This window comes from Pelodiscus sinensis, chromosome 9 (genome assembly GCF_052426305.1).
Source record: "Pelodiscus sinensis isolate ZL-2025 chromosome 9, ASM5242630v1, whole genome shotgun sequence".
Taxonomy (NCBI): Eukaryota; Metazoa; Chordata; order Testudines; family Trionychidae; genus Pelodiscus; species Pelodiscus sinensis.
The window spans coordinates 42,834,119-42,847,379 of NC_143060.1; the positions used below are offsets into that span (position 1 = coordinate 42,834,119).

The 13,261-nt window shown below is 40.7% G+C and overlaps 1 protein-coding gene across 7 annotated transcripts in view; it reads right to left on the reverse strand.

Moving 5' to 3' along the window:
- The window catches only part of COL11A1 (collagen type XI alpha 1 chain), a 262,532-nt gene that overhangs the window by 159,596 nt on the left and 89,675 nt on the right, over window positions 1-13,261 (reverse strand). For all 7 annotated transcript variants that reach the window (XM_075936624.2, XM_014571895.4, XM_075936623.2 and 4 more), the window contains 4 exons: window positions 10,420-10,482; window positions 4,426-4,467; window positions 4,030-4,092; window positions 1,425-1,499 (listed from right to left, as the gene is read on the reverse strand). In XM_075936624.2, coding sequence (XP_075792739.2) covers window positions 1,425-1,499; window positions 4,030-4,092; window positions 4,426-4,467; window positions 10,420-10,482 — 243 coding nt within the window. The remainder of the gene's footprint in view (window positions 1-1,424; window positions 1,500-4,029; window positions 4,093-4,425; window positions 4,468-10,419; window positions 10,483-13,261) is intronic.

The window sequence follows — 13,261 nt, forward strand, 5'->3', positions numbered from 1 at the left end:
AACAGCCATTTGATGTGGCCTTGGCAAGTCACTCAGGGCCACATTTACACAGACTGAAAGATGCAGAGAGAGGTGCCCAGAAAGACCCAAAAGTGTCTGAGCAGGTTGTGTATAGCTGGTTTATTCCATGCTTGCCACTCCTAGTAGAGCATTGTTAAAAATATGAAGTACTCTTCTTGGAATATGGACTAGACTTGGGAGAAGAATTCGTGAATAATATTCATGGGGAATAATGGCATTTTTATCAAATAAATATTACTGAATAAATGTTTCCATCATTCTATTAGCTCTAATACTGATATATTAGCAGAACTATATTATGGGTGCCAGCTCAAAAACACCAACCCCTTAGTAGCCTTTCGTTGATTTTTCTCCAAATAGAAAATAAAATTTCCCCAAGCTTTCTTCATTCATTCTTACTAACTGGTAATGTAGTTCCCAAATATCCAGCAGTACAGCAGCAACTACAACCAGTAAACACTTCTATCCATCACATCTTGCTAACTGTATTTCACTGTAGCTGCAGTCTCTTTACTAATTCCTGTGATGGTAGGTGCTGCACATTATAATGATTTACACTTATATATTGTCCCTCATGCCATGATACTCTACTAGCTTTGGGTTAGTTCCCTCTCCTCCTGAATCCTGTGGCATTTTGCTATGGGCTCCAGTGGGAGCAGGACAGGTTTGAATAGGTGCACACAGGAAAGACTAACCTTAAAAGGTGCTGAGCATACTAAGTCAATGAGACATGAATGTAGGAAGCATGTAGTGGATTTGGCTTTCAGGAGTGCCACAACCAAATAATTTAAGACGGGCAAAGGAACCAACAGCCTTGCCGGGCCCCTGGGCAAGGTGGCGGAGGCCCAGCTCCATGCTCTCTGGAAGGGGCAGGACATCTGGCAGGAGAGGCAGGACCAGGGGAAGTCATCCCGCAGCTCTGCCTGGAGAGTGTATGAGGCTTTCAATGGCTATTTAAAGGCCTCAGGGCTCCATGTACCACTGCTAATGCGGTAGCACTGCTGGCAACCACCCTGGGCCCTTTTGAATCTTTAGGCCCTGGGGCAAGTGTTCTCTTTGCTCCACCCCTCCCATCAGCAAGCCTGAAGAAAGTGGTGGAGAATAATATAATTAACAATTGAAAATTACAAAGGTATTTGAGCAAGCATAGTCCAATCACCCACGTTTAAATTTGGCTGGGAAAGCCCGGGCTAGCAATTTTTCTTCTTGTGTGAAATTAGTAAGTGATCTTGAAGGATCACAAATGGTCACACACAGAAAATCTATTGTTCGTCTCATGCCAAAGACAGAGCCTGCTGGAGGACAGGAGATTTATTTTATCTTTTTAATTCTTCTTCTTCTTTGGAAGGAAAACCCATGATTTAACACAGGTCTGACAACTCTATAACCCCCCCAGGACTTACCGGCAACATTAACATGGTACCTGGTGGACCAGGTAAACCATCAGCACCTGGAAGCCCAGGACGCCCTGCTGGTCCCTGTGAAATCAAAAGGGAATGGAGATTAATTAAACACATCTTTCTTATTACAGGGTCACGTGTATTCATTCTTGTACCTTGTGAATACATTTCATGTGTTTAAAAAAGCAGAGGGTCAGTGTGGGAGTCTGAATCAGTGTAAAAAGGGTATATAAATAAGTGGGTTTTGGGGAGACGTATCTAAAAAGGAGAAGCAAGAGATCATTTTTCTTTTTGATTGATCCAGAGATGATACTAGCAATAGTGAGCTATAATTACTTATGAAAGCACCGGTCATCATTCCATTTTTAAGTGTGACTTAAATTTTGCACTGAATTTAGGCATTCACCTTCTTTATTATGTATAAGTAATTCAGTGTATCCTTCTCAACATTACAGTATTTATTTTTACATAGATTTTAAGCACTTTGGGACACAATCTGCTTTTGCATTCTGAGTTTGTACAGCAACAAGCATCACAGAACTCGGGTCCAGGACAAGGGCTCTTAGATGCTGCAAAACTGTAAATAATTAATCACTCTGGGTATGTCTACACTAGCTCCCTAGTTCGAACTAGGACGGCTAATGTAAGCATTCGAACTTGCAAATGAAGCCCGGGATTTAAACATACCAGGCTTCATTTGCATGTTCCCAGGCGGGTGCCATTTTAAAATCCCCTTAGTTTGAACTGACTGCCCGTGGCTACACGCGGCAGTCAGAAGTTAATCCGAACTAAGTCCTTAGTTCGGATTAACTGTTACACCTCTTTGCAGTGGACTTAGTTCAGATTAACTTCTGATTGCCGTGTGTCACCGCGGGCAGTCAGTTCGAACTAAGGGGATTTAAAAATGGCGCCCTCCCGGGAACATGCAAATGAAGCCAGGGATATTTAAATCCAGGGCTTCATTTGCAAGTTCAAATGCCTATATTAGCCACCCTAGGTCAAACTAGGGGGCTAGTGTAGACATACCCTCTGTGTCTAAGGCTTTAAATAAATCCCTTTATTAGTTCTGAGTTTAAATCAAGTTTTAAAAATGTCCTTTAGTATATTTAGCACCTGTTGTCAGGTCTTATTTTTACTTCAATGTAAAATTATGTTAATAATGGAATGAGACTGTCTTCTCACTTCCCAGATCATTGAAAAAATATTCATATATTTTGGGTAGACTATAGCTGAAAAAATTACATAGTAATTAAGACAGGCATTAATTGTTATTGTATGTAAACTCTGTGTGAACCATATACAATATTTTTAAATCAAACAATGAACTTTGTTTCTATGTTAATTTTTTAGAACATTGCTTATCAAAGATTTTTAATCTGAACTAAAAGCTTTGAGATACAAGAACAATTACAGCAATAGCCAGATTTTTATCTATCTAGAAAAAAAAGCAGACAAGTAAAAAACAAAAACAAAAAACTCCTCCTAAATTGCATAAGCTACATTTCTGAATGAGTCACTTTGTAATGCTAAAGGAGTAAGCTTTCTTTGAGGCAGCATTGGGATCTGCTAGTACACATCCCTGCACTCACATAGAATTCTAGGGAAATTATTAGGGCTTTACAAGGATAGATCTTAATGCAGAATGATGACCTTGATGTCTTTACTGTGAGTGCTGTTTCATGTAGAATTTTACTGATCACTTATAACTTTACAAGCAAAAAAGAATACCAGCTCAAGCAGTGTCATTGAAATAACCTTAACTTTCTGTGTTACTTTATCAATTTTAACCATAAGGATATATGGAATTATTAAATCTATAAGAATAAAGATTGAGGAAAAAATGTTTATTCTAGTCCATTTTCTACATTTGGAGTGTTTGGTTTGATTTTTAAGTCAAATTATACAGTGCATAGTTGCTGTATTCTCAGTGTCTCCCAGACAGAAGTATTTCACGAACATACTAAACATTTCACTAAACTGTCACTAGTAAAGCAGAGTGACATTTATCTCATGTCTATTGCAATAGAAAATTTTCCTAAACTGAATGCATTTACTCTGTTTTAAAATTATACAAAAGGCCTGTGAGAACAATGAAGACTAGGTAATGGCTGCATTTCATATATTTTAAGCATGGCCACACCTAAGATCTCAGTATGTCCAGCATAGCTTAGACAGACAGTACCCATTGTTTCCATCATTTCAATTCAGATTTTATTATTATATATCATCACCTTTATTTATCCTTTCATTTGAATGATTTATTGTTCTAACATTTTTTAAAAATCTTACTCAGATTTATAGCAGAGATGTTTAACTGGATTTTTATTATTATTTTATTACATTTTAAACAAATTCCTACCTAAATAAAACAGTGAAACTGGGGTTAGATAGAATTTTTACTCCTAGAAATGCATGAGACACACATTTATTCTTTCTGCTGGTTTTTCATTTTTGACCAGATCTCCAGCTGGTATAAACTGGTGCAGCTCCAGGAAGTTCACTTGAGCTACATTAATATACACTAGCTCAGAATTAGTTCCGTGAACTCTTACAATGGTTAGTGCAAATTATATCACTAATAAACTACATAATCAATATTTTGACTTACCCTCTCACCAGAGTCACCCGGGGGACCAGTGGGACCTTGTAAACCTGGGGGACCTGTGAGACCCTTTGAAAAAACAAAATGTTTATGGTAAATGACTGTTTGCAGTGGTGTGTTCAGCTTTTGTTTATTAAACATACGTTCAAGACCCATAAATGATTATCTCCAAATAATCTCCAAATAAAAAGGCAGAATTCCACCCCAGGGGCTCTCACTGAAAACACTTGAGCTGAGATTGTAAATCTTGACCTATTCTACTGTGTTGAGTACATTCTACATGTGAGAAATGATGCCTCTGGTTTTAAATATATCATTTCATATGTACTGAAGCACCATGGACCCACAACTGAATGCACTATCATGAAATGTAAAACAACAAAAATGAGAAATGAGACTTACAGGAGGTCCTGCTGGTCCCACTGGCCCTTCAACAAGCATCCCCTACAGAAAAAATGACACCAGATTATTATCTTTTTGAGAAAACATAAAAAAGCAAAAAATAAATTACAGTCACAATAAAATTAGCAAGGAGCTTTATGACATTATAATCCTTATGTTCCATAACCATCTGTTTGTTCTCATCAAAGCATAACAAGCTCTTTCTTCATAACTTCTAAGGTTAATATTTTCTCTCAGGGACCATATTTTGTACTTTTCAGTGCATCCATTGAAGTATATACAAAAGTTGCATAGAGGTTTCCTACATTACTCTGGCAATGTCACATTTTCTGTGTTATCAATTTTCAAGGAAAACTATTAGCAGAATAGGCACAATAGTAACTCATACATGCTGATTTAACACTACTCTGTTTTTGTTTCATTTTATTCAAGTACAGTTTTGCTGATGGCTTCCAAGGTTATTTAGTGCAATTAGGAAAGAGCTGAACTGTAACTTATAATTCTCGAACTTTAAAAGTTGGGAAGACTTTCAGGTCTTGAAGATCCTGAATTTCTTGTTCCATGATGTTATCTGCATGCATACACACATATACTTATGAGGCTATATGCATACATACACACACCCCAACTGTCTCCTGAAACCATGCTTTTGGCATCTAACAGCTTCTCTGGGGATTTTCCTCCAAGAAGAAATTCAAAATGGAATATTGATGTAGTCTCAATTATCACACTAGAAGCTTTAAAAATAATGGGTTTGCTTCAGAAGCTTCCTTTTAGCATATTGATGGGGAAGGGGTTTTTATCATGGTATGCTTTACACAGCTTTACTCAGAACTGATTTTTAAAAATACTGGTGAAGAATTTGTATGTAGCTGTGGGGGATGACAGTAATTTATAAGAACCAGATATTCTGTGAACTAATGCACTCTGAGCTTTACCATATGTTGTTGTGTTTGATTCTTGACTTACTACTCATTCTCTGTTACCAGATTTTACATTTTGTGATCAATGACTTCTAGAAACACTAAATTCTGTGATAGTTTTGTGATACAAGCTCCCATTAAAACTTAATTTAAATTACCACATTTCTTTGTACTCCAGTCCAATGCATATTTGGAGAGCCATTCAGATTTCCAGAGGATAAAATAATCTATTACAGGTTGGACCTTGTTGGTCCAGCACCCTCAGGGCCTGATTGGTCCAGGATGAGGGATTTTTCTGGACCAGGGGAAGTCATATCAGGCCTGCCTGCTATTGGTTCCTCTTGGACCTGCCACCGGCCTCCTGGCTGGCTGCCCCACCCCTCCACGCCACCACCTCCATTGTCCTGCCAGTTCCCCTTGCTAAGTCAGGCAGCCCAGCTCCAGCTTAGCTCCTTGTGTGCCAAGCTCCTGGCCTCACCAGGCAACCCCTCTGTAGTGCAGCGGGCTCCTGGCCATGCTGGGTAGCCCTGCTGTAATGCGCTGGGCTTCTGGCCCCACCAGTGTAGCCAGACAGGAATCCTCTCCCTCCCCCTGTAACATCCATCTTTGCTTGCCTGGAGCGCACAGGACATAGATAGAGCAGTAAAATCAGCATAGTCTTTGAAGCCTTGACAGAAGGCCCGGATATGCTGGCTGCTGTGACCCTGGATGGCTGTAAACAGAGATACATCAATTGCTGACTAAGAGGCTGCAAAGGAGTGCCCTTGACTGAAACCCATATTGATACGAACATACACTCGTCTGGGGGCAGGAGTCTCCTGCCCAGTAAAGAATGTCCAGTACTTACAATTTAGTTATCTCTCTTGCAAGTGTAAATTAGGTTGAAACTCCCTTGTAAGAACTGGCATCACAAAGATGGACCAACACAATTTGGCATCTTAGATAAGAAAGAGGATATGGGCCCCTATGGGTATAAAGATGGGTCCAGCAGCACACTCACTTTGAGTGTCAATCTACCATCTATCTGCTGGTCGGGTTAGGTGATTGGCCTCCCGAGGTTCTACAGGGATGCCCACCTCGTATTTGTCTTTTCTAGGAATTGAGGGACTGGCCCTGGCCTGAATTGCTGGAGTCGAGAGGCACAGAAGGGGGTAAAAATTGGATGTGTCCTTTGTCTTAAGTGTATACCTAGATTTAAATCTCTTTAAAGATTAAGTTGTCACTTGGTACCATTATTTCTATTTTCTATCTTTATTTTCTTTGTAACCATTTTTAAGATCTATATTTGCTAGCAGTTAAGAAATAGAGCAATAGCCATTGTAACCATATGATTTATAAGCTTCTTTAATAAACCTATAAATGTTTAAACTTTAACCTGACTCCTTCAGTTGCTGTAACAGAACCAAGCACAATTTAAAAGAAATCCAGCTGGTCATAAGGGACAGATACAGGCAGAGCTGGGCATTTGGATCGTGTCGCTTCCAGGGAACAGATCCGTAGGGGCATCTCTCAGCCTTCCCTAGGCTGCCCACTGCAAAGGGATCCTGTATCCTAGCAGTCAAAATTTGAGGTGTAATAAGCTCTCCCTGTAAACTCTGGGGCATCTGTCAGCCTATTGGCTGCCCACCACGAAGGGACGTGGTCCTAGCAGTCAAAGACATGGACATTAAACTTCTTGGGGCACCTGTCAGCCTTCCCTAGGCTGCCCGCTGCGATGGGACCTTGTGTCCCAGCAGTTAAAGACTCAGGTGTAACACACACACACACACACTGCCCTGACCATCGGCTGACAGAATTGGCATAGTCGGCAGGATTGTGTTATTGGTTCAAATACAGCAGCATGAAGCCTGTCACGATTGACATGGATTTTAGCTGCATAGAGAAAGAGTTTGCCCAAGAGGGAGGGGGCAACCCTAAATGGGATAAAGAGATGTTAGGGAAAGGCGCTTGCACCTGGCTGTTAAAGGGTGTGTGGCAAGCAGCCTGCACTAGCTACTGGAACTTAGAAACAGAGCTGATAAGGGTTCAGAGGGAGAAGGAGGAACTGCGAAAACAATGCCAGAACCTAGATACCCGGGTGAGAACCCTAACTAAGGACATGGAGCATCTACAGGAATGGCTCCTCCCGAGGCTAGAGAGGGGAAGGAGAAAGTAATTAATGGGAAAAAATGAGCTTTTGGATCTGGCTTTAAGAATTTGCTGGCTCTAGCCCCCGCTCTCCCGCCTTCCACTGTAACCAAGATAAAACAGTACGGCATTCCAGCCGAAGCTATGGCTCCGGTCTCTGAACTAATTAAAGATCTGAAAAAATGGGGAATCTTAATTGGTACCTACTCCCCGTATAATTTGCTCAAGAAGCATGCTCGCTAGGAATGGGCCCCCACCCAAGAGGAAGCTCTGAGACAGCTGATAAATGAGATACACACTTATCAGTCTATGGGTCCGACTCACCCTAATGCCCCATTTCATTTGTACCTCACTGTGGGAAACACAGGGATGTCCTATGCCTTATGGCAAGAAGGAGAAACTGTACCCAGCCGTCCCATACAATTTGGCTCGAAGTTATGGCAGGGGTCACAGTCAAATTACACGCCTTATGAAAAGGTGCTTCTGGCAGCCTACACAGCACTAAGGGAAACAGAGGAGCTAACCCAAGCTCAAGCCATAAAACTTCACACTCCTATCCCAATCATTAAGCCCATATTGGAGGGAAAGGAGTTGCCACCGGGAGTAGCCCAAAAGAAAATGACTGTCCAAAGATGAGCACTCTATTTACACCACAGACTTTGCTGCAGCATGGATGTTATGAAAACCCTATACTGAAAAGTTTAAATTTAGTAATAGCTGACTGCAATAATAAACATTCGGATTTACCTATTGAAAGGAATCAGGAGGTGTGGGGGGCTAATTGGAAAGCCCACCCTCCTTACCAAATTAATACTAAATAAACCTGTGTCATTGGAAAAAGTCATTTAGCAGGAATTAGAATGGACCATACAAAGGAAAAAGCATGTGAAAGGGGAAGGCAAAAGGTTTGGAGCCCTATAGGCATAGTTAAAGGAATAAGAAAAGTAATACAAACATTGGAAAGTTTCTAGGAATGAGAAACATTTTATTTAAAAGGACGAAGCAAGTAATTTGAGGAAATGTAAAGGTAAAAAGTGGACTCCGTGGGTGTAACACACACACATACACGCACTGCCCTGACCATCAGCTGACAGAATTGGTGTAGTCGGCATGATTGTGTTATTGATTGAAATACAGCAGCATGGAGCCAGACAACCCTGATGTGATGCACTAGGCTCCTGGCTCTGCCAGGCAGCCCCACTATGGTTTACCTAGCAGCCCACCTGAGGGGAGCCAGGCAGCCCAGCTGCCAGGCTTCCACCATGACCCTCTCATCCTGGAACATCCATGGACAATGGGTGTTGTCAGACCAGGGAGACCTGGTTAACAGAGGTTCAAACTGTAGCCACCATATAAAGTTAAGACAAGATATTTCAGTAAAAAAAATCGGGTTTCTGCTATTCATCTAAACTACAACTGTAGAACATAAATCTGCCTTACTGTACAAGATGCTTCATGGCCCCCACTGCTACTCTCCAGCTGAGAGGCATTCTTTATGCTACTGTTCCCTTACCATTGCTAATGTTAACAAATATGAATGCAGAATAAATAAGCACAGCATCAGTATGTTGCCTCATGATAGTGCTACATGACCCTATGATGCTGGTTTTAGGTATTCATATGACAGCATCAGAAGCTGGTATTTAATTAAAGAAATATAGGGATTTTGTTAGCTGGTCTCATGATGCAGGGGATAGTTAGATGAAAATTAACCAAAACCAATGATCCTGAGGCTATTTATCCCCAGTCCATGAGAAGATGAGGTCTGTCATAGAAACATCACAGCTGGCCTAGTCTATGGTAGAAGGATTAGTGTGAATGTGAATCTCTTCTTTATCTCTGTTTTCTGTCTACAGAATAATATTGGTGATAGTACTGGGGGATATCATATATAATATTCTGAATTGCTATAGTTAGGTTACATGGTTTGGCACTGAAGTAATTACATAAGAACATAAGAATGGCCATACTGGGTCAGACCAAAGGTCCATTCTGCCCAGTATCCTGTCTGCCGACAGTAGCCAATGCCAGTAGTGCCCCACAGGGAGTGAACCGAACAGGTAATGATCAAGCAATGTCTCTCCTGCCATCCATCTCCACCCTCTGATAAATAGAGGCTAGAGACACCATTCCTTCCCCGTCATGGCTAATAGCCATTAATGGACTCAACCTCCATCAATGTATCTAGTTCTCTTTTAAACTCTATGGGTATGTCTACACTACCACCCTCGTTCGAACTGTGGAACTAGGTGGTAATGTAGGCAACTGGAGTTGCAAACGAAGCCCGGGATTTGAATTTCCCGGGCTTCATTTGCATATTTCCGGGCACCGCCATTTTTAAATGTCCGCTAGTGCAGACTCCGTGCCCCGTGGCTACATGAGGCACGGACTAGGTAGTTCAGATTAGGCTTCCTATTCCGAACTACCGTTACTCCTTGTTCCTCGTTCCACGAGGATTAATGGTAGTTTGGAATAGGAAGCCTAATCTGAACTACCTAGTCCGTGCCGCGTGTAGCCGTGGGGCACGGAGTCCGCACTAGCGGACATTTAAAAATGGCGGCGCCCGGCAATATGCAAATGAATCCCGGGAAATTCAAATCACGGGCATCATTGCAACTCCGGTTGCCTACATTACCACCCTAGTTCGAACTAGGGTGGTAGTGTAGACGTACCCTGTTATAGTCCTAGCCTTCACAACCTCCTCAGGCACAGAGTTCCACAGGTTGACTATGTGCTGTGTGAAGAACTTCCTTTTATTTGTTTTAAATCTGCTGCTCATTAATTTCATTTGATGGCTCCTAGTTTTTATATTATAGGAACAAGTAAATAACTTTTCCTTAATCATTTTCTCCACACCACTCATGATTTTATATACTTCTATTTTCTCTTACTTATGAAAATCCCAAAGCACTTCAGAAAAGAAAATCTCTTCCCACATACTTACAGGTTCAACAACAGCTGGTTCTCCCTTCTGTCCTTTTTCTCCATAAGCGCCATGTCCAGTCACCTGCCCAGTGGAAACAATGAAAATATACATTAAGCCTAATACCTCTGGACATTCTGAAAAGTACAGACACTGTTGTTTAAAACTAAAGCTGGAGTGCCAACAAAAGTGTATCACAAACACAAATCTTACCTAACAATCATATTAAATACTTAAGAAAAAGCCCCAGGAGGAGATCAGTAGAATATCTTTAATTATCTCATCCTGTGGTACTTACAGCAATGAAATTCCCCATGACTTTTTCAGTGGGACTTTGCTTCCCATTAAGACTACATGATTAGATCCTAAAACATTGAATGTGCGTGTGTATAGTAGGGGGATTTTTAATAAGCTTATTTTTGGCATATGACACTACAGGGGATATGATTCTAAAGAGAATGGGAGTTTCAGAAGGGAGATGTACACTAAACTAAATTACTTGGGGGATGATTGACCCACTGTACTAGGAGGAAGGAAAATGCTCATACTCTAAGTTTTGCGGATGCAGAAATAGTAGGGGTGTGTCTGAAGGCAAGGAACCTTTGTAAAATACCCTCTTGCTCCTCTAAGTATCCTCATCTGCATCCATTCCATAATGCTCTCTTGCATCATAATGAGGCAGAGGAAGAAGTGGAAATTGAACAAACCTAAGGGCTGCAGTTGCTGACTTGTGGCCCTATGAGTAGAGAAACTCAGAGATAGACGAAAGAAGGTGAGAACAGATGAGTTACTTATTTGCCCACCTCCCCTGATTGTTATGGAGATAATTTCATTTCACTGGGTCCACCTTGTCACAGACCAACCACTGCATTTTGTAGTTAGATCACTACTCCTTGGGCCATACAGCCAGGCTAGTTTTCTCAGGGCTCTCTTCTTACTCAGCCATGAAGGAACCTGTCTATCTCTCACTGGAATGTTATTTGCTATGTCCAAGTTTCATTTCTTGTTCTCCAAATTTCATTTCTTGTTCTCCCTATATATAGCATTTAGTCTAGCCTGTGACTCCATGCCGTAAGTAGGAAAACTATCTGAGTGACCATGTAAGCATTATCCAGCTATCTCAAGAATGGCCAGGTTTTCCTTTGGAACATATGAATTAACTTATGTAATTTTTGAGCTCTTTTCAGATTCAGCACAACAAAATGTACTGAGGCCAGGTTCGTGTCCTCAGAGTTGCAGAAAACAAGAAACTGATAGCACAAACTAATGCCAGAGTGCAGCTAGGAACAATGTAAGCTATAAACCAGGGACAGAGAACACTGAGTTTTGTACAATTGATGTGATTAATGATTCTACTCTTTGCCACTGCTCGTCCCTAATTATCTGTTTTTAACTTTAAAAATGTCCAAGTTACAAGTGTAGTGTAGAGATTTCTAATACACTTCTTGACTTCATCCTGACTGCCTTTTTTACAGGCCCATCAAATCAATATCTGATATGTTCAATCAGTGGCTCTCACGTGGCATAAATTTGAAATGATTCAATTGAATTCAACAGAGTGACTCCAGATTGCTCTAATGTAGCTGAGAGCAGAATTTGGATATATGTTAAAAATAGTAAATTAATTTAATTTGTGACAAACTATGTGGCTGTGTCTACATTGGCACCCTTTTCCGTAAAAGGGATGCTAATGAGACACTTCAGAATTGCAAATGCTGCGGGGGATTTAAATATCTACTTGAAAGGAGGAATAAGGGAACTTGTGGAAAAGGGTTTATTTTTCGCAAGATCCCGTCTAGACTGGCGCTTTTCTCCGGCAAAACCCCGAGCTGGAAAAAAGTGGCAGCCATGTTCATGCAAATGCCGCGGGGGATATTTAAATCCCCTGTGGCATTTGCAATTCCGAAGTGTCTCATTAGCATCCCTTTTACGGAAAAGGGTGCCAGTGAAGACACAGCCTGAATGATTAACATAATTCTCCATTTAACATATTCCTACAGTTTTATGCTAACATCCAGTCTATTACTTCAGCAAGCCATAACCTTTAAAACTTTTTCAGCGCCTCACAGATTGAACTTCTCTGTTATGTTCCAGCTCCCTTAATTTTTTTCAGTCTTTTGCTTACACTAATTCTAGCTATCAAGTGTTAGATGTGGCTCTTCCTAGATCAGACAATGTAGTTCTGACTTTCCCAAAAGTTTGTCTGTATGGTAAAGTCTTGCAATCCCTTCTCATAGCAACTGACTGTGCTGTCTCTGTAGCATGAAACTGAAGATCACTAATTTGTATCTCTGTGGTACGTTACCATGACACTACAACACTGACTGAGCCCTGTATTACTCTGTGGATAATTTCACTTAAAACTGAAATATTTTGGAACAGATTTTCAAAGAGTTCGGTTGTTTGTAAAATACAGGCACACATTTGAGGATCTGTGCTTCTAATAAACTGATTGTAGGTAGAAATTAGATATTTAGAGGAAAGGGTGCTTTGCTTTACATCTGCCATTCATGCATATGCCAAGACCATCTGCACCAAAAAAAAAAAAATGGAGGCTGAGTTCTTTGGAAACTTGCCCCTTTTGCTTAAAGCTCTGAGCCATTAGAAACACTCCAAAACTCTAATATGACAACATGACGTGGTCGGAAAGAAGGAGCTTTTCAAAGGCATCAAGGTCAACAGGGAACATGCCTCCCATTTATAGTCTATGGCAGTTGGATCACTAATTGCTCATTGTACTTTTGAAAATCTCATCCACAGTTAATGTAACGATATTGAGTTGATGTGAGATGGGGTTTGATTTTCATTAAATATTTATATTTGGGATTGCAACAACTGCATGATTTATAACTTAATTTATTAT